Source organism: Pochonia chlamydosporia, chromosome 6, assembly GCF_001653235.2.
Source record: "Pochonia chlamydosporia 170 chromosome 6, whole genome shotgun sequence".
Lineage (NCBI taxonomy): Eukaryota > Fungi > Ascomycota > Sordariomycetes > Hypocreales > Clavicipitaceae > Pochonia > Pochonia chlamydosporia.
In genome coordinates, this window is record NC_035795.1 from 1,785,280 (window position 1) to 1,803,613 (window position 18,334).

General features: G+C 51.7%; 7 protein-coding genes across 7 annotated transcripts; 5 read left to right on the forward strand and 2 right to left on the reverse strand.

Moving 5' to 3' along the window:
* Window positions 1–323: 323 nt before the first annotated feature.
* Window positions 324–992, reverse strand: VFPPC_14521 (hypothetical protein; the record flags this gene model as incomplete). The annotated part of the gene is made up of 1 exon (XM_018292289.1): window positions 324–992. One exon carries the CDS (start codon window positions 990–992, stop codon window positions 324–326), a length of 669 nt encoding a protein of 222 aa, XP_018140707.1.
* A 586-nt stretch (window positions 993–1,578) lies between these two features.
* On the forward strand, window positions 1,579–1,845 carry VFPPC_16428 (hypothetical protein; the record flags this gene model as incomplete). The annotated part of the gene is made up of 1 exon (XM_018294181.1): window positions 1,579–1,845. One exon carries the CDS (start codon window positions 1,579–1,581, stop codon window positions 1,843–1,845), a length of 267 nt encoding a protein of 88 aa, XP_018140706.1.
* A 662-nt stretch (window positions 1,846–2,507) lies between these two features.
* VFPPC_09023 (glutamine repeat protein-1) lies at window positions 2,508–4,177 on the forward strand (the record flags this gene model as incomplete). Its single annotated transcript, XM_018287627.1, has 3 exons — window positions 2,508–2,763; window positions 2,907–3,717; window positions 3,781–4,177. 3 exons carry the CDS (start codon window positions 2,508–2,510, stop codon window positions 4,175–4,177), a joined length of 1,464 nt encoding a protein of 487 aa, XP_018140705.1.
* Window positions 4,178–5,968: 1,791 nt separating this feature from the next.
* VFPPC_09022 (carbamoyl-phosphate synthase, mitochondrial precursor) lies at window positions 5,969–11,804 on the forward strand (the record flags this gene model as incomplete). Its single annotated transcript, XM_018287626.1, has 3 exons — window positions 5,969–6,578; window positions 6,668–11,667; window positions 11,745–11,804. 3 exons carry the CDS (start codon window positions 5,969–5,971, stop codon window positions 11,802–11,804), a joined length of 5,670 nt encoding a protein of 1,889 aa, XP_018140704.1.
* A 970-nt stretch (window positions 11,805–12,774) lies between these two features.
* Window positions 12,775–14,484, forward strand: VFPPC_09021 (beta-lactamase/transpeptidase-like protein; the record flags this gene model as incomplete). The annotated part of the gene is made up of 3 exons (XM_018287625.1): window positions 12,775–12,981; window positions 13,046–14,019; window positions 14,067–14,484. The coding sequence occupies 3 exons, from the start codon at window positions 12,775–12,777 to the stop codon at window positions 14,482–14,484; spliced, it is 1,599 nt and encodes a 532-aa protein (XP_018140703.1).
* Window positions 14,485–15,304: 820 nt separating this feature from the next.
* VFPPC_16427 (pyridoxamine 5'-phosphate oxidase) lies at window positions 15,305–15,790 on the forward strand (the record flags this gene model as incomplete). Its single annotated transcript, XM_018294180.1, has 1 exon — window positions 15,305–15,790. The coding sequence occupies one exon, from the start codon at window positions 15,305–15,307 to the stop codon at window positions 15,788–15,790; it is 486 nt and encodes a 161-aa protein (XP_018140702.1).
* Window positions 15,791–16,414: 624 nt separating this feature from the next.
* Window positions 16,415–17,458, reverse strand: VFPPC_09020 (cyclin-like protein; the record flags this gene model as incomplete). Its single annotated transcript, XM_018287624.1, has 2 exons — window positions 16,415–17,157; window positions 17,260–17,458. The coding sequence occupies 2 exons, from the start codon at window positions 17,456–17,458 to the stop codon at window positions 16,415–16,417; spliced, it is 942 nt and encodes a 313-aa protein (XP_018140701.1).
* Between the last annotated feature and the right edge of the window lie 876 nt (window positions 17,459–18,334).

Sequence of the window (18,334 nt, forward strand, 5' to 3'; positions counted from 1 at the left end):
AATGATGATGACTGAGATGTGATCTGATCTTGCAGGATTGGTGAATGTCTAATGTTGTTCGCTAAATTCTCGCATTAGTAAAGACTTTTCCTTGATCGCGATCTCTTCGCGCTGTGCTGGTTTCTCCTTTATTTATTAAGTTTCTTTCAACTTGTCGCTAACTTTATAATTAAGGCTTAAAATAACCCGAACCCTTTTCTGGGGTGGTCGCAGATTTTTGTCCCATTACTCTAAGTACCTACCTAGGTACCTAGGTAGGCGTTCACACTGCAGTATATAGCAATTGCAATTAAAGACATAACAGAACATAGATTGCCTCTTCTTCAACCTAGCGATTTGAGAGAGAGGTAGCTATCCCAAACGTGTTCATGATGTGGATGTCCTGTGTGCACAACGCTATCCAACCCCCAAATACTCAACTGTTCGATCCAAAGATCCGCTAAGCTTCTTGTCGTAATCTTGATCCAGCCAAAGTACACTTGCGAACGGTATCGTAATCGTCCCCTTGGGATATAATCCTCCGGATCATAGTCCGCATCTACGCATTTAATCCAGGGCTGACCAGTACCACCACCAGTTTCCAGCACCTCCTCATCAACAACTAGGAAAAGTCGATGCCAGTGAAACCGCCTATTCATTGGTGCACCTCCAACACCGTTTTTGTAATACTGTCGTAGCTCGTCCTGAGTCCTCCCTTCAAGACTGCCCTTGTCAGAGCGATAATCCATACGATAGAGCGAAAGAGCTTTCTCTAGCCGATTTGGCGGATCGTTCTCGGTAGCTTGGCTTTTCATGACTTGGTCGCGTGCTTGGGCATTAATAGTTTCCATCAAGGTGTCCCATTTCTGTTGCGAGCCCGGCCCATATGCAGTCCGATATACTGTGAACCCCCAATTTCGGAGGTACAATTCATCCCCTTGGTCATGAGCTAGCTCTTCATCGGGGAAGGCTTCCAACGAATCAAGAAGTGTTTCGAGATATGTTTTGGTCATATCGGTTGGAATCAAGGCAAGAAGAGAGAGGCACGGTGTATATTAAAGCTGACAGGAATGAAGAGTGCTCCTCGTGAATGCAAACGGGCTGCTCTCCAAAGAAGCAAGTACAAGTTTGCCTTGTAGGGAGTCTTCAAGTTCGGGTTGCGGAAAAGAGTTACAATTGAGTACAGGACTATGCTTCAGAGCTCTGGACGTTGTTAATCTCATGGAAGCTGCATCATGTGCTACCGTGAGCTGATTTTAATCCGTCAAGATGTAGAGCACAATTGACGCACTAAAGACGATAACAATCTGGCAGTGTATTATGTCCTAATTGCTTTTCCACACCAGTTAATAAAGGACGCCTTACCTTAGGATAAGCTTTTAACATTCCCACAAAAATAACGATTGGCAGGGCTACGCGGCAATGGACCACCGCTGCATATGAGAAAGACCTTCTCTATCGCTGAGCTCCAAAAAGGGTCAAAGCCGAGAAGAAGATCAGTAATATTCCGAAGCAGGGATGTCTCAGGCAACTTGACGTCTTAGTAATATCTGTAACCGACGTTGGAAGACCGTTCCTTCTGGAAAAAGGATTGGTAGGATGCGAAGATTATGTACCTTAGCTCATCTGAAGGAGTTGCAATTCGATGTATGTGAGATAAATGGCTCGATACTCGAGCAGACATGGAAAATGAGCCAGTCCTCAAGTATTGGCAAACCTCGGCCCCCTCACGCACCTCGGGACATTAAGGAACCTTTATTCGTCCTGTCGCAAAGAGGCAGGACGACGATAGACCTTGTCTTACTTGCTGGCCAGGAAACGATATGCTTCGTCGAGATTCATGTTGCATGCGTGGTTGAAATTTGACCCAATGGACGTGATGTTCGATGTTGTATGTTGTCACTTGTTGACTTGGCCGGCCTCGGCTGGTCTGCTTTGGTCTGCTTTGGTCTGGTCTGGTCTGGTCTGGTCTGGTCTGGTCTCCTTCGGCAGCCCCTGCCTGAGAGGCCCCGCCCTGAACCCGCAGAAACCCGCATTTCCTCACCTTGAGCGAACTTCATCTCTTCGCAACTGCAACAACATAATTTGACGCGCGCCGCAACGAACGCATTGCCCGCCTCGCCGAAGCATCACAGCTCTGCGTCACCTCCTGGGCCCGAAGCAGAGTCTAGATACACGCCAACCCAACTTCAGCTCGAATTGAGGCTTCTATCGACCATCGCGTCTCGTCGGCGCCGAGACAAAAAGTCAAGTCAGGCGCGGTCGGCGCAACTCCATCCCACGAGTCAAAGCCAGGACAGCAGATTGGTGCCGCGAAGACTCACACCAGCAGAGATCGGCGTCTCAGCGCATGATAATCTCTGATTCGCACCTCGCTGCGCGCCAACACTGTCGAGCAGTGCTTCCCTGTACTTGGAACCATTGGTGCCTGCCACCCGCGCGTGTCATCCCTCGCCCTCGAACGATCACGTCGATATCTTGCCCCAAACGAGCCAGTCAACCTCAGCCGAGAACATACTTAGCACACCATGTATAATGCTGGCTATGGCTTCGGCAATCCGGCGTTTAACCAACCCGGTACGCCCCAGCAGCAACAACAGCAGCAACCGCCTCAACAGCCCGGGCAACCGAATCCTCAGATGATGTACAACCAGCAACAGCAGTTCCCCGGTATGGGACCGCAGGGTGGCTTCAATCCAGGTGCGAATCCCCAGATGATGCAGGGCATGCCGGCTGGTATGATGCAGAATCCGGGGATGGCTAATATCCCTCCTAACGGACAGAGTAAGTTACTTGCGCACTTTCCCTCACCGTCAGGCTCCATGGTGTAATGGAACCTCATTGCGCCTTCAAATCCCTGAGGAGCACTGTGAACTAGATAGCCTTGATTTCTGCTGCCGAGTTTTGCTAACAAAGACACTGAATAGTGCCCGGTTATCCTCAGCAGTTCCCTGGAGGCGGATACGGCCAGATGATGCCTGGTGGAGGCATGCCTCAAAATTTCGCACCGAACAACTACATGATGGCCGGCGGCATGCAAGGGTTTCCAATGAACCAACCGGGCATGAATCAGCAACAGCTTCAAATGATGCAGAGGATGCAAGCACAACAAGCAGCTCAACAGGCTGCTCAGCAACAGCAACAGCAACAACAACAACAACATCAACACCCACAGCAACAGCAGCAGATGCCGCAACAACAGCCGCAACATCCTCAACAGGCGCAGCAACCTCCGCAGCAGCAACAGCAACAGCAACCACAAACACAGCCTCAGCAGCAACCGCAACAATCTCACCAACAACAGATGAATGCTGGGATGAATCAGGTCTCGACTCCTCAACGGCCCCAAAGCGCGGCTCAAGGCACGCCAACCAACCCGATGCAACAACAACAGCAGCAACAGTTTTCGACACCCCAGCCTCCGTCTCAAAATCAAACTCCACAAAACGCTCAGCCGCAGTCCGCCAGCGGAACACCACAGACCCCGACGTTCTCAGTCAACCATGGCGGTGGCTTAAGTCTACCTACGTCGGCCACGCCAATGAGCCCGGCTGCTGAGTCTCGAGAGAAAGAGAGGTTCGCCCTGCTCCTGGACATCAACCACGAATTGCTGTATGAGTCGATACAAATTCAAACCACACAGACGGAGCTGAAAAAAGAGAACCCCTCTCCGACAGGCAACCCATCCGAACGAAAACCAACCGAGGAGGAGAATTTATTCCAGCAGGACTATCTTCAGTACGTCAGAGCTTCTACATGAGCGATGTGACGAAGGGCGTGTGTGCTAATGATGACTTTTAGATGCATGAGACGACTGCAAGCCAATCTGTCGTACATGGCCGCTTTGGCGGATCGAAAACCTGAGGTCAAAGTACCACCATGCCCGGCATATCTCAGCGCTCCTCCCTTGAATCTGTCGCTAAAACTACGAGCTCAACCTATTGGAGCCGAAGGGCAAGATGCCAACATCGACCCGGTTGCAGATAGGGCCGAGCGAGACCAATCAATCAAGGACTTGTATCGTCGCCTCCAGGCCGTTTTCCCAGGGTTTGACCCGAAGAAGGAGCCCGTATTCCGGCCAGGACAAGGGCAAAAGGCTGGTGGCCAGGGGCCAAACCAAGCGAGTCCTACTGTTCCGCAAAATGCTCAAATGCCCAACATGGCAGCTCCTCCTGGTAACCCTGGCATGGTGGGCTAGAAGAGCACCGAAGCAGATGTACCTGCACTTCGATTCACCGTGCGACAGTGGCAACGCGCTCACTGTCATGGGGCGATGAGGGAGAACGAGCAGTATTCTTTGACGCAGCGTGAAAAACTGCATCTTGGAGTTGTTCCATTGACATGGTCACCAAAAAATGCGCGTTGGGACAGAACATCATACTCACAGCGTGGCCGAGCCCCTGATGTCGTACACCCTTTTCTAGCCACCGAGTGTAGGTGCTGGGTATAGGAAAGCTCGTGCATGACTTTTGGATATTTGAAGTTTGGTGTGTACGACACGGCGGTATTTAGCGACGGATGCGAAATATCTTGTACATATCACGGAGCTATTACAACGGGCATGCGCGGGGTCAAAACGGGAAAATTTATTTTGGATTATGACGCGGCGAGCGTTTTCGCGGAGGATGTGGCATAGAGATTTGTTTTGGTGTTTTTATCGGGATCCTTGGGTTATGTGGGAAGTAGTTTGAGCGCATCTGGTCGGCGTAACGAGGTAATGAATGTAATAGTTGTGAAAATAAAACGGATCTTTGAAATTCCTCTTTTGGACTCGGTGATCTGAAATGACAGATTCGGATCAAATTGATTCAGATTTGTTACCTCACGAGTTTTGGCATGGCACCGGCCGCGAATGACTGCCTTTTTCGCTTCTGATGCTGCACAAATGGTTATTTTCTCACCGTAACTTGCCATACGGTGTCCATGGCTTCTCCACTGTGATCCAGAGGCGGCATTGATAGGCTACAGATCGGCGAATTTGCCTGCTGCGGGGTGCAGCAAAAGCATCAATGATTGCAAGGGCATTTTTCACCAGGTCGATGGTAGGAATAGAGCCGAAACGAGATGGTTTATGCGAAGGGTTTCGGTGAGGGAATGTGTTTTCATGTATGGCTGCAGGATGCTTGCCCAGGTGTGGCCATGATGTATGTCTCTAATAACAAACATGCTGCAGTTCTAGCGTGACGAGAGCCTCATGCGGCTCTCCGTGAGGATGTGCTCCATGCTTCTGGTGACCTGGTGGGGTCAAGTTCAACCAAGCCTGTTGTTGAACGACATGGGTTGTTTTTGGAGGAGATATATTATGATATTGACTGGAGGGACCGATATCATGTACAAGAAATATAAATACAACCCAGACACGTACAAGCAAGGAACAACACGCTCTAGCAAAGCTTTGCCATGATCAATGAATGCACCTTCACCGCGTCCCCAACCATGGTGTTGGAACCGCAATAAAACTGGAGCTTGGCTGCCAAAACACCGAATTAGTGCTGGTGTGCAGTGGGCCTACCAAGTTCTGTACCGGAATTGGCCAATGAGAACGCGTGTATGAGAGCCGCCACCACCCTACGGCAAGGGACCTGAACCGGCGGGCAGAAAAGATGGTGCACCAGTGGGCTTGCTCAAGTCGTCAGAGCCAGAGCGGCTGGAGAAAAAAAAGTTTTGAGTCCCGCTTGCGGTTGGAGACTTTTCTTTCTCTCTTCACTCTTCTTGTCACCTCTCTGCAAACCTCCTCATCCCTAGGGAAGAAAAAGATAATCAATCCTGTTGCTGCGGCAGATGATTGCGAGGTAAAGCTTTTGACCTGTCCAAGGAAGCTCTGAGAACGAGTTTTCTTGCCCAGTCGTCGCTAGCAGATCCCACCGCACACAGAGCACACCAGGCAAAACGTCTTGTCTTATCGTGCCTCTGCCCCGCCAACTTTTTTTTTTTTCCCTTCTCTTTTTGAAACCTCAACCCTCTCCAATTGCACAAGGCCGTGTCGAAAATGGCAATTAAAGCGCTGCCGCCGTCTTCGGCGCGCTTCTCGAGCGCCAATGATGACGGCCTCATCTGCCTCGAACTCGAGGATGGCTCTGCCTACACTGGCTACAGCTTCGGAGCCAAGAAGAGCATCGCTGGAGAGCTGGTCTTCCAGACGGGCATGGTGGGGTATCCCGAGTCTTTGACCGACCCTTCATACCGTGGACAGATTCTCGTCATTACTTTCCCGCTTGCTGGAAACTATGGCGTGCCTTCTCGCGAGACCATGGATGAGCTTCTCGGCGACCTACCTGCTCACTTCGAGTCTGCTCAGATTCATGTTGCTGGAGTTGTCACCGCTTCCTACTGCGGCGAAGACTTCTCCCACTTCCTCGCCGCTTCTTCTCTCGGCACTTGGCTGAAGGAGCAGGGCGTCCCCGCCATGTACGGCGTCGATACCAGAGCCCTGACCAAGAAGATCCGGGAAAAGGGTAGCATGCTGGGCAAGTTGCGACTCCAGACAAGCACCATCCAGACCAATGGCATCACAAATGGCGTCAATGCCAACACCCCGCTCGAGCAGTTTGCTGTGATTGAGTGGGTGAACCCGAACGAGAAGAATCTCGTTGCTGAGGGTGAGTTCAGAGTTCCCTGTCCCTGTGTCGTTGGATGATCCGCATTTGGATAAGAGTGCATTTTGCTCATATATCACCCGTTTCTGTAGTGTCCGTCAAGACCCCTAAGCTCTATAAGCCTCCTACTTCCGTGGCTACCCGCAAGCACCCTTCGGGCCGACCTATTCGTGTTTTGTGTGTCGATGTTGGTATGAAATACAACCAGCTGAGGTGCTTCCTCAAGCGCGGTGTTGAGGTCATGGTCTGCCCCTGGGACCACGACCTGGCCAAGGAAGCTGGCGACCAGTATGACGGTCTCTTCCTTTCCAACGGTCCTGGTGACCCTGAAGTCCTCGATGTTACCGTCAAGAACATCCAGGCCGTCATGGAGAAGAACAAGACCCCTGTCTTTGGTATCTGCCTGGGCCACCAGCTGCTTGCTCGTGCCTCTGGAGCCGCAACTAGCAAGATGAAGTTCGGTAACCGTGGTCACAACATCCCTTGCACCAGCATGGTAACCGGAAAGTGCCACATTACCTCTCAGAACCACGGTTATGCCGTAGATGCCAGCACCTTGACCGCTGGATGGAAGGAGCTCTTTGTTAATGCCAACGATGGCAGTAATGAGGGTATTATGCATGTTGACAAGCCATACTTCAGTGTGCAGTTCCACCCTGAGAGCACGCCTGGCCCTCGCGACACCGAATTCTTGTTTGATGTCTTCATTGACACCATTGTCAATTGCACCGAGGACCCCAAGCTCCTGCAGCAGCCCGTCAGCTTCCCCGGCGGCACCATTGAGGAGAATGAGCGACTTCACCCCCGAGTCCACGTCAAGAAGGTTCTTGTTCTCGGCAGCGGCGGTCTGAGCATTGGCCAGGCTGGTGAATTCGACTACTCTGGCAGTCAAGCTATCAAGGCGCTCAAGGAAGAGGGTATATACACTGTCTTGATCAACCCCAACATTGCCACTATCCAGACCTCAAAGGGTCTTGCCGACAAAGTTTACTTCTTGCCCGTCAACGCCGAGTTTGTCCGCAAGGTCATTCACTATGAACGCCCTGATGCCATTTACGTTACCTTTGGTGGCCAGACTGCCTTGCAAGTTGGTATCCAGCTCAAGGACGAGTTTGAGGGCCTTGGAGTCAAGGTTCTCGGTACGCCCATTGATACCATCATCACCACCGAGGACCGTGAGCTCTTCGCCCGTAGCATGGACTCCATCGGCGAGAAGTGCGCCAAGTCTGCTTCTGCCAGCAATGTGGACGAGGCTATGCACGTTGTCAAGGACATTGGCTTCCCTGTCATTGTGCGCGCCGCCTATGCCCTGGGTGGTCTTGGTAGTGGATTTGCCAACAATGAGGACGAGCTGCTCGACCTTTGCAACAAGGCCTTTGCCGCCAGTCCCCAGGTGCTTATTGAGCGCAGCATGAAAGGCTGGAAGGAAATCGAATACGAAGTTGTTCGAGATGCCCAGGACAACTGCATTACTGTCTGTAACATGGAGAACTTTGATCCTCTTGGCATCCACACGGGTGACTCCATTGTTGTCGCCCCCTCGCAGACTCTGTCTGATGAGGATTACAACATGCTGCGAACCACCGCCGTCAACGTCATTCGTCACCTTGGCGTTGTTGGTGAGTGTAACATTCAGTATGCCCTTAACCCCTTCTCCAAGGAGTACTGCATTATCGAGGTCAATGCCAGATTGTCTCGATCCTCAGCCCTGGCTTCCAAGGCTACTGGATATCCTCTGGCTTTCATCGCAGCTAAGCTGGGTCTCGGAATCCCCCTCAAAGAGATCAAAAACTCGGTCACAAAGGTCACCTGTGCCTGTTTCGAGCCTTCCCTGGATTATGTTGTTGTTAAGATGCCTCGATGGGATCTCAAGAAGTTCACCCGTGTCTCTACCCAACTGGGCTCTTCTATGAAGAGTGTTGGTGAGGTCATGAGCATCGGACGATCTTTCGAAGAGGCTATTCAGAAAGCCATTAGATCCATTGACTTCCACAATCTGGGCTTTAATGAGACCAAGGCTCTGATGAGCATCGACGACGAGCTGCAAACACCCTCTGACCAGCGTCTGTTCGCCATTGCCAACGCCATGCACGAGGGCTACTCTGTTGACAAGATCTGGGAGATGACCAAGATTGACAAGTGGTTCCTGCGCAAGCTCAAGGGCTTGAGCGACTTTGCCAAGGATATGAGCCAGTACAACACCAAGGACGTTGCTCGAAACCCTGATCTTCTACTCCAGGCCAAGAGGCTCGGTTTCTGCGATCGTCAGCTTGCCAAATTCTGGGACTCCAACGAAATCGCCGTCCGCAGAATGAGACTCGAGGCTGGTATTCGGCCATATGTCAAGCAGATCGACACGGTCGCCGCCGAATTCCCTGCCTTTACCAACTACCTCTATCTCACCTACAATGCCAGTGAACATGATGTTTCATTTGATGATCACGGTGTTATGGTCCTTGGTTCTGGTGTCTACCGTATCGGTTCGTCTGTCGAGTTTGATTGGTGCTCTGTTCGTGCTATCCGAACGCTGCGTCAAACCGGCTTCAAAACTGTCATGGTCAATTACAATCCCGAGACGGTTAGTACCGATTATGACGAGGCTGACAAGCTGTACTTTGAGAACATTAACCTCGAAACTGTCCTGGATATCTACCAGTTGGAGGCATCCAGCGGTGTTCTCGGAGCAATGGGTGGTCAGACCCCCAACAACATTGCCCTGCCCCTGCACCGAGCTGGTGTCAAGATTCTCGGTACGTCTCCTGAGATGATTGACATGGCCGAGAATCGATACAAGTTCTCTCGCATGTTGGACCGAATTGAGGTCGACCAGCCTACCTGGAAGGAGCTTACGAGCTTTTCTGAGGCACGCGAATTCTGTAACGCAGTCAATTACCCTGTGCTTGTACGCCCGTCCTACGTTTTGTCTGGCGCTGCTATGAACACTGTCTACTCCGAGAAGGATTTGGAAAGCTACCTCGCCCAGGCCGCCGAAGTGTCTCGAGAGCATCCGGTCGTCATCTCCAAGTATATTGAGAACGCGAAGGAAATTGAGATGGATGCAGTCGCCAAGGACGGTGTGGTCGTCGGCCATTTCGTCTCCGAGCACGTTGAAAACGCAGGTGTTCACTCTGGTGACGCTACCCTCATCCTCCCTCCCCAGGATTTGGAACAGACCACCATTGAGAGAATTGAAGAGGCTACTCGTAAGATTGGTGCTGCCCTCAATGTTACTGGACCCTTCAACATTCAGTTCATTGCCAAGGACAATGACATCAAGGTCATTGAGTGCAACGTCCGTGCCTCTCGATCCTTCCCCTTTGTTTCCAAGGTGATGGGCGTCGACTTGATCGAGATGGCCACCAAGGCCATCATGCACCAGCCATTCCAGGAGTATCCTCCGACCAGCCTCCAGCCTGAATGTGTTGGTGTCAAGGTTCCTCAGTTCAGTTTCTCGCGACTGTCTGGTGCTGATCCCGTCTTGGGTGTGGAGATGGCTTCCACTGGTGAAGTCGCTTGCTTTGGTGTAGATAAATACGAGGCTTACCTGAAGGCTCTGCTGTCTACTGGCTTCAAGATCCCCAAGGCTAATATCCTTCTGTCCATTGGTTCATACAAGGACAAGAAGGAACTGCTCCCTTCGATCCAGAAGCTTCAGCGCATCGGATACAAGCTCTTTGCCACCGCCGGTACTGCCGACTTCTTGCAGGAGCACGGTGTCCAGGTTCAGTACCTCGAGGTCCTTGGTCGCGATGAAGATATCAGCTCCGAGTTCTCCCTCACCCAGCATCTGGCCAAGAACATGATTGACTTGTACATCAATCTGCCTTCTAACAACAAGTACCGCCGTCCTGCCAACTACATGAGCAAGGGCTACAAGACTCGTCGTATGGCCGTCGATTACCAGATTCCTCTTGTGACCAATGTCAAGAATGCCAAGATTCTGGTTGAGGCCATCGCTCGTCACGTCTACTTGGATGTTTCCAAGCGTGACTTCCAGCTGAGCGAGTTGCCTCCTCCTCCGCCCACCATCTCTGCCAAGACCCCCGAGATGAAGGCCACCCTTCCATCTATCGGGCAGGTTACCGACAGCCCTCGACGACGAGGTGTCGATGCTGGCCTTGCTTCTCCTATCCGCGGTGCCGGCCAGATCGACGAGCTTTCCTTGCCTGCGGCCATTCATACCTCGGCCATTAGCTCTTCAGTGCTTAAGCTCCTCTCGCAGCCTTCAGTTTTCAAGAGTGCCAATGTGCTGTCCGTGAAGCAGTACACTCGAGCCGATCTGCACTTGCTCTTTACTATCGCCCAGGAGATGCGCCTCGGTGTTCAGCGAGCGGGAGTTTTGGATATCCTTCGCGGCCGCGTCCTGTGCAACCTTTTCTACGAGCCGTCTACAAGAACCTCTGCCTCATTCGATGCTGCCATGCAGCGCCTGGGTGGACGCACGGTTTCCATCCCTACTTCGCATTCTTCTGTTCAGAAGGGAGAGACCCTCCAGGACACTCTGCGCACTCTGGCTTGCTACAGCGACGCCATCGTTCTGCGCCACCCTGACGAGAAGTCTGTTGATATTGCCCAAAAGTACAGCGACGTGCCCGTCATCAATGCAGGCAACGGCAGCAAGGAGCACCCCACACAAGCCTTCCTGGATCTCTTCACTATCCGTGAAGAACTTGGTACCGTCCAGGGTCTGACTATTACCTTTTTGGGTGACCTTCGCTACGGCCGAACTGTGCACTCTTTGGTCCAGCTGCTCCGCCACTACCAGGTCCATGTGCAATTGGTTGCCCCCAAGGGACTGGAGCTGCCCCAGGATGTCAAGGAGCAGCTTGTGGCTTCTGGCCAGTTGCTCGGCGAGTCTGATGTTCTGACACCTGAGATTATTGCTCGCAGTGACGTACTCTACTGCACCCGTGTGCAGCAGGAGCGCTTTGAGACTGCCGAGCAGTATGAGAAGGTCAAGAACTCATACCGCGTGGACAATGCCACTCTCAAGCATGCCAAGAGCCAAATGGTTATCATGCACCCTCTGCCCAGAAATGAGGAGGTGGCTGAGGAGGTGGACTTTGACCAGAGAGCGGCGTACTTTAGACAGGTGAGTATTCCTGGTTTTCAATCCATGAAAATCGATCCTCCGGTGTTCAACTTGAACAATGACTAACTAGCTTACAGATGCGATATGGACTGTACTGCAGAATGGCGCTGTTGGCGCTTGTCATGGCTTCTTCGTAAAGTCATGTGCATGTTTTATTAGACATATCCCGGTACAGGACCAAGAATCCTGTTCGCAACATGATTTCGGACATGGAAGAAAAGTTTCAAAATTCAATTTCAAGTTTTCACGGCGTAGACGAGGATTTCAGTCAAATTTCGATAGAATTCATGAGTTCAAGGTATTCGTATTTGGTAGTCAGAGCGCATGGCTGGTTTGAACCGCATGCGTTTTGATCAACGTATGTCCGTATATAATGAGCAATCGCTGGATTCGATTGCGTGTATGAGCGTATATATGTATGTATTAGATGATGTATGTATGCATACGTACGTGTTTTGCGTATGTATGTGTATGTATGTCTACGTTTAATGTACAGTGTGTATGTATACGTGCGTTTATTACGTTTCGTGTATTATCTGTTTTCTGTATATATTTAGGTAGTTTAGTTTAGTTATTTAGTTTAATACATTCCGAGTTGTGATGTTTGTAACCGAGTTTCTTATTTGATTGAGCTTTCCATGCTGTGTATGGCATCTTGAAGATGGTTTTGACTTTGGAGTTGTTCAAGCGAAGTGGGGACATAGATCCATTTGGTATGGGCTCTGGAGCGGTTTTGCGACGACCAACTTAATCGAGGTTTTGGCTAGCGTTGAAATAATATTGCCAGTCAATTAATTATACAATGGTCATATGCTTGCCAATTTTGCAGATTCCTGTACACGGGAATGTCCAGGACCCCGAGGGGGCATGCCAAGACTCAAGACTCCGACATGCACCTTCTCAACTTGGATAGAATGTCGCGAGAAGGATACTGCACCCGAAATGCGACATGACGCAAATTGCAACTCATTGGGACAGTCAGCACTGGAGGGGCTAGTGACGGACCATGAGGAATTTCAATGACTTTTGCACATTTAAGCGTTGCTCTTCAACGTGAATTGATTCCTGATCCTTCACGGCCTCAATTTATGAAGCCAACTGATCACAATGAGGACTCTATCGACATTAACTGCCGCGGCAGCAATTCTCCCTGCAGTTTTATCCACGCAAATCCCCATATCAGATGGGCCGTCTACACAAGCAAAGAACCCCTTCACGGGCGACTTCAACAACTACGTCGATGAATTAATGGACGACTGGAAACTAGCAGGCATGGCAGTCGCCGTAATCGACGGCGACGACACCTTTACACATGTTCGCACTTCACACCTCACACACACCAAATCCATCATGAAGCACACTCTAACCAAAACACCAGGCATACGGACACTCCAACCTCCCAGACACAAAAGCCACGCCCGAAACACTCTGGTGCGTTGGATCAACAACCAAAGCCCAGCTCGCGGCCTCGCTCTCCCACCTCATCCACACAAATGCGTACCCAGCCCTCAAAGACGGCTGGTCCACGCGTATCTCCTCCATCATCCGGGACGACTTCGTCCTGCAAGACGCATGGGCGACGGCGCATCTCACGCTTGACGATGCGGTCAGTCACCGCACCGGCCTGCCGAGCCATGACTTCGCGCTGGCTACGTATCCCAACTCGAGTGCGCCTATTCGCGATGCTGTGCGGAATCTGCGCAGTCTTCCTATGCAGCTGGAGCCGCGTTCGGAATGGCACTACTGCAATCCGATGTGGCAGGTCCTCACGCATGTTGTTGAGACTCTGACTGGTAAATTACTCCGCGAGACGTTGAAAAGCGTTATTTGGGAACCGCTCGGTATGAAATCTACGTTTATGGATGTTGAATCTGCGAGAGAAGCTAGTGACCTCTCAACGGGGTATTGGTACGATGAGCATACGGATATGTATGTGGCCATGCCGTTTATCCCCACGGCGGAGGTTTCTGGTGCAGGTGCGATTATTTCATCTGTGACAGATTACGCGAAGTGGGTGAAGGCTCTTTTGGGGAGGGACGAATTCCTGTCGGAGAGTGTGCATGCAGATATCGTTCGTCCGCGGTTTATTAACACCGCAGAGGCGAATAAAGGTGCTGATGTGTCCATGTATGCGTTGGGTTGGGTTCGGACGACGTTGCATGGCGAGAGGGCGATTTGGCATTCTGGCTCGACGGGTACCCATGGTGCTTTGGTGTATTGGTTGCCGGAGAGGAAGTATGGTGTAGTTATATTTGTGAATTATCCGAATGCTGTGATGGAGGCCGTTATGTATAGGCTCATTGAGGAGAAGTTGAATGTCCCGATGGAGAAGCGCATCGACATTACTGGATTGTAAGTGCCTCCAAGATACAGAGATGCAGAGATACTAATGGACGCAGAGCAAAGGAAGCGTTGCGGAAACAAAAAGAGGACTTTGCGAACGCTACAAAGCTACTCTTCCCGGATTTACCCACGCCGCGGCTTAAACCGTCTGTGAAGCCGTCATCTCTGGCAGGAACGTATCATCACGATGGGTACGGGGAGTTGACGCTCGCGGAGGCACGGAGCAGGAATGGGGAGACTGTTCTCGTGGGAACTCGCTCGGGAGTGATTTGGAGGCAGAGTGTTACGCTGGAGCATGCGTCTGGTGATTACTGGACGGCATTGTGGCGGGTTAGCGATGATGATCCTTCGCAGGGACAGGCTTTTAAGGCGCGGTTTGTGATGGGTAGTGATGGGGGCGTGGAGGGGTTGGAGGTTACGTATCGGGCGGGAGGCGGGTTTCTGGAAGGCGTGGTGTTTTATGAGAGGGTTTGATGTTGGAAGTATGAGTGAATGGATGTTGTATGTCGTGGGTTGATAGAAGTAGTTTGAATCAATCGATAGATGTTGTTGGATGTTGTTCAAGTATACGAGTAGTTTAATGTGTGTGAAGATGTGAGTATTTGGGCCCAGAAATGCCTCAATGCAGACATACAATTTGCAATATCCATACGGAGTAGATGCCAATCAGAAATAGCACAACATCTTACCTTGTCCTCGTCACACAAAACTCGATCCCAAATCATCAACAACCAAACTCAATCTCAATACAGTGCGATAATAGCCTCACATCTCAAATTCACACCGTCCTTCTCCCGCCGCCAACCGCCACCCGAATAGCCACCCGACCTGAACCCCCGGCACCGGTACCGGGCCCGAATGTCATCATCATCACCATCAACTTCATCCCACATTTACATCTCACAAACTCACCACAAACACTCCTCCCTCAAACAGTAAATGCGCCCCCCACACGCACGAACACTCCTCACAACCACAAAAATGGCTCTCTACCGGCGGCCCTCCGAAGCCAAACTCATCTGTACGCCCTTCACCTCCCATCCCCATCTCACCACAACTAACAAACCCAGTCGCACCGGCAGGCTCCTCCCCCCACGGGCAAGCCGAGCAATTCACAAAATCGACCCTCTCAAGAACCGACCTCAACCCCAAGACGCCGATCCCCCAATTCAACCACTGGTTCGCGCAGGCCCAAGCCTCATCCATCTCGCAGCCCGAGGCGTGCACCCTCTCCACCGCGGAGCTCCCCTCCGGCCGCGTCTCCTCGCGCATAGTTTACCTCAAGGAGCTAGACATGGCCGGCGGGTTCGTCATCTACTCCAACTTCGGGACGTCGCGCAAGGCCGCGGACCTGGCGACCAACCCGCACGCGGCGCTCGTCTTCTTCTGGGGCCCGCTGCAGAGACAGGTGCGCGTGGAGGGCGTGGCGAGCAGGTACTCGCCGGAGGAGAGCCAGGAGTACTTCGACACGAGGGTGAGGGGCAGTCGGATCGGGGCGTGGGCGAGCAGGCAGAGCCAGGTGCTGAGGCCGGATGAGACGGTGGAGGGGGACGATGGGAGGGCGCAGCTGGAGGGGTGGGTGAAGGAGGCGGAGGGGAGGTTTGAGGGAGAGACGGAGATTCCGGTGCCTGAGTTTTGGGGCGGGTTGAGGATCGTGCCGACGAGGGTGGAGTTTTGGCAGGGCAGGTCGTGTCGGTTGCATGATCGGTTTGTGTATGTGCGGGAGGAGGGGAGGGATGGGGAGGATGACCAGTGGACGTTGGAGAGGTTGAGTCCTTAGATGGAAGTTATGGTGTTTGGGGAGAGATATGAGAGGCAGAGGAAAGAATAAAGTATCGAGGTAGATTAGAGCGGTGTTACGCGCATCAGAATTGGTAGATGTGGTATTAATGACAATGTACTAGACTAGAAATGTCAAGTCCGTCCTATCCAATGCTATTCAACTATCCTCTTTCCGCGATGCAATGCCAATTAGTTGGTTCCTTTCCTGCGATATCAAGTATATCAAGTATATCCAGTACTGTACTGTCCTTGTGAAATGCTGATTCGTGTTTGGGCGCTACTGTGCCGTGATTAAAAGCAATAAACTCCGTGTCCTTAGACAACACAACCAGGGGTATGTCTGTAAACGACCAGAAAGAAAATAAAATGAAAAATTGGGCAAGTTTAGACCACATATTTGCCGAGATGAAACAAAAACGCCATTTCCTCAAAAGTAATACTATCACAACGCCGTGTGGACCCTAACCTTGGTGAACCGTGGTCCAAGGCACAATTGGCAAATTGTGCTGAAATTCAATATTTGCTTGTTGTCCTCGTAAAAAACGCCAGCCTGCTGATATGAAAGAAGCAATGATGATGTCGTGCCGCCAACGTGCCAGTGGTAATGACTTGATTCGTCGATTTAAAAGTAGGAATTTCTGAGAGCTTCAGTTTGTGGCGTCATGGCCTCAGACGACCCGGCGCATGGCGATTCGGAGGGAGTCAGTGATAGACCGAGGCCCAAGGCCACCGTAGACGGTATCATGGTCTTGGACCGATTGTGGCCAAGAATGAAGTTGCTGTCGCCGTCGCTGCTCGCCAGGCTTTCCGGTGGTGTGAGCTCTCGTGTATCCCAGTCGACTTGTTGCCCAGCTAGCTGCATATCCACCATGGCGTCAGACAGACAGTCTTCGTCGCATAGGGGCATGATCCGATAGTTGAGGCTCTCCATAATGCAGCGCTCAGTAACGTTGAGCTGCTCATGTGACCATGTCCCCCGGCCCCATGCATCGCAATAGTATTGCGTCAATTGCTGAGGATCCTCAATGAACTTGACGGCAATCACGAGAGCCGCAAGAATGATGAGCTCGGGCGGAACAGAGTCGATATGAAGCATTTGGTGCTGCTGGTGCTGATACAGAAGCGGCGTGGGAGGAAGCGTGTGTCGTTTGCTTGTCGATGGCGGCAGTGCTCCAGGGAGTAAGGGACATGACAGCCGCCATGCGCGGGCAAACTTCTTGCCCAAACTGTCAAGAATGCATACGGCGAGGGCAACCGTCTCAATGGGCAAATCTGCGCGGCTCAGAATTGCCTGCACGACGGGCACCGAGGCTGCAGCCAAGGAAGCCGATGACGGGATCAGGTTGACGAGGTGGACGGCCGGGCCTGTTGGTGATTGTGTTGTCAGCAGCTGACATCAGATTTACGAACATTGAAGTCGCCTGGACAAACGGTGACGGCGTCAGCGCTGTTGAAAATCAAACATACCTCGATATTTCGCCGTCAAAGGTTCTGCATCTTCCAAGCTGCTCGATGCACCTGCGCCCGACAGGTTGGTTCGCTTGTATGTTGGAGGAGGGGTGGGGAGATTCGAAAGCGGTCGGTATGTGAAGTAACCCTTGTTGTTGTTATTATCGTCGTCGGCTCTGGCAGCAGCAACTGCAGCTCCCTTGTTATCTCGACGCATCTTGACCAATGTGTAACTGTCCGACTCCTACGACACGACCGATCCTCAATGCAAAACGCTGAAGGGTTTCTCCCATATTTTGGCCCCGTTTTGTTGCCTCGTTTCCCCTCTTCGTCACCTCGCAGTTGCTCAGCTCTGTGGCGGTTTCGAAGCGGTGACGGCGGCGGCCAAACTGGACAGAATATGTGCCCAATGTGCAGAACAGGGATGTGATCACGCGAGCGCCACCACGTCTTCACATGTGAGTAGAAACATACAAATGATGCAAAATCAAGACGACAATGGGGGACCGAAGGACATGGTCTTTATATTGGGACATGAAAAGAAAGGGAGGCAAAGGAGGTGGGAAGTGCGGCATTCATATTCAGAGGTGCCGTTTGTCTTCGCCATCAGGTGGTACCTACCACAAGGTACATGCAGCATTGAATATACAAGTCTCCGAGTCGTCCCTGAGACCCAATGCCTCCCAGGACCCAGGACCAGGACCCAGATGCTTCGTCAACACGAGCTAGGGTACGACATTGGCCTGGTGGAGTCTCCTTGCTCAGGGGACCAATTTAGCCTTTGCGTGCGTCAAGATGAGCTGCTTGGCTGGCTGGCTGATCAAGTCGCTCACTCGCTCTCCTGCCATGGTTCACTGGTACGCCTTGCCCTGGAGTGAAAATCATGGCTCGATTGGGCACAACCAGGTCGAGCATGGCAGATTCACCTAGGATCATAAGCGGTGGAGGCGGTGCGGTGCCAAGCCAGGGGGTGAGCCCGGTTCCTCCTTGCTTCCTTTCCGAGGTCCTAAAATACTTGACAGTGATGCTCCGTCATCTCTTCCAAGGGAGCTCCATTTTTAGTTTTTGCTTTCACTGTTGGTTTGCCGTGGTT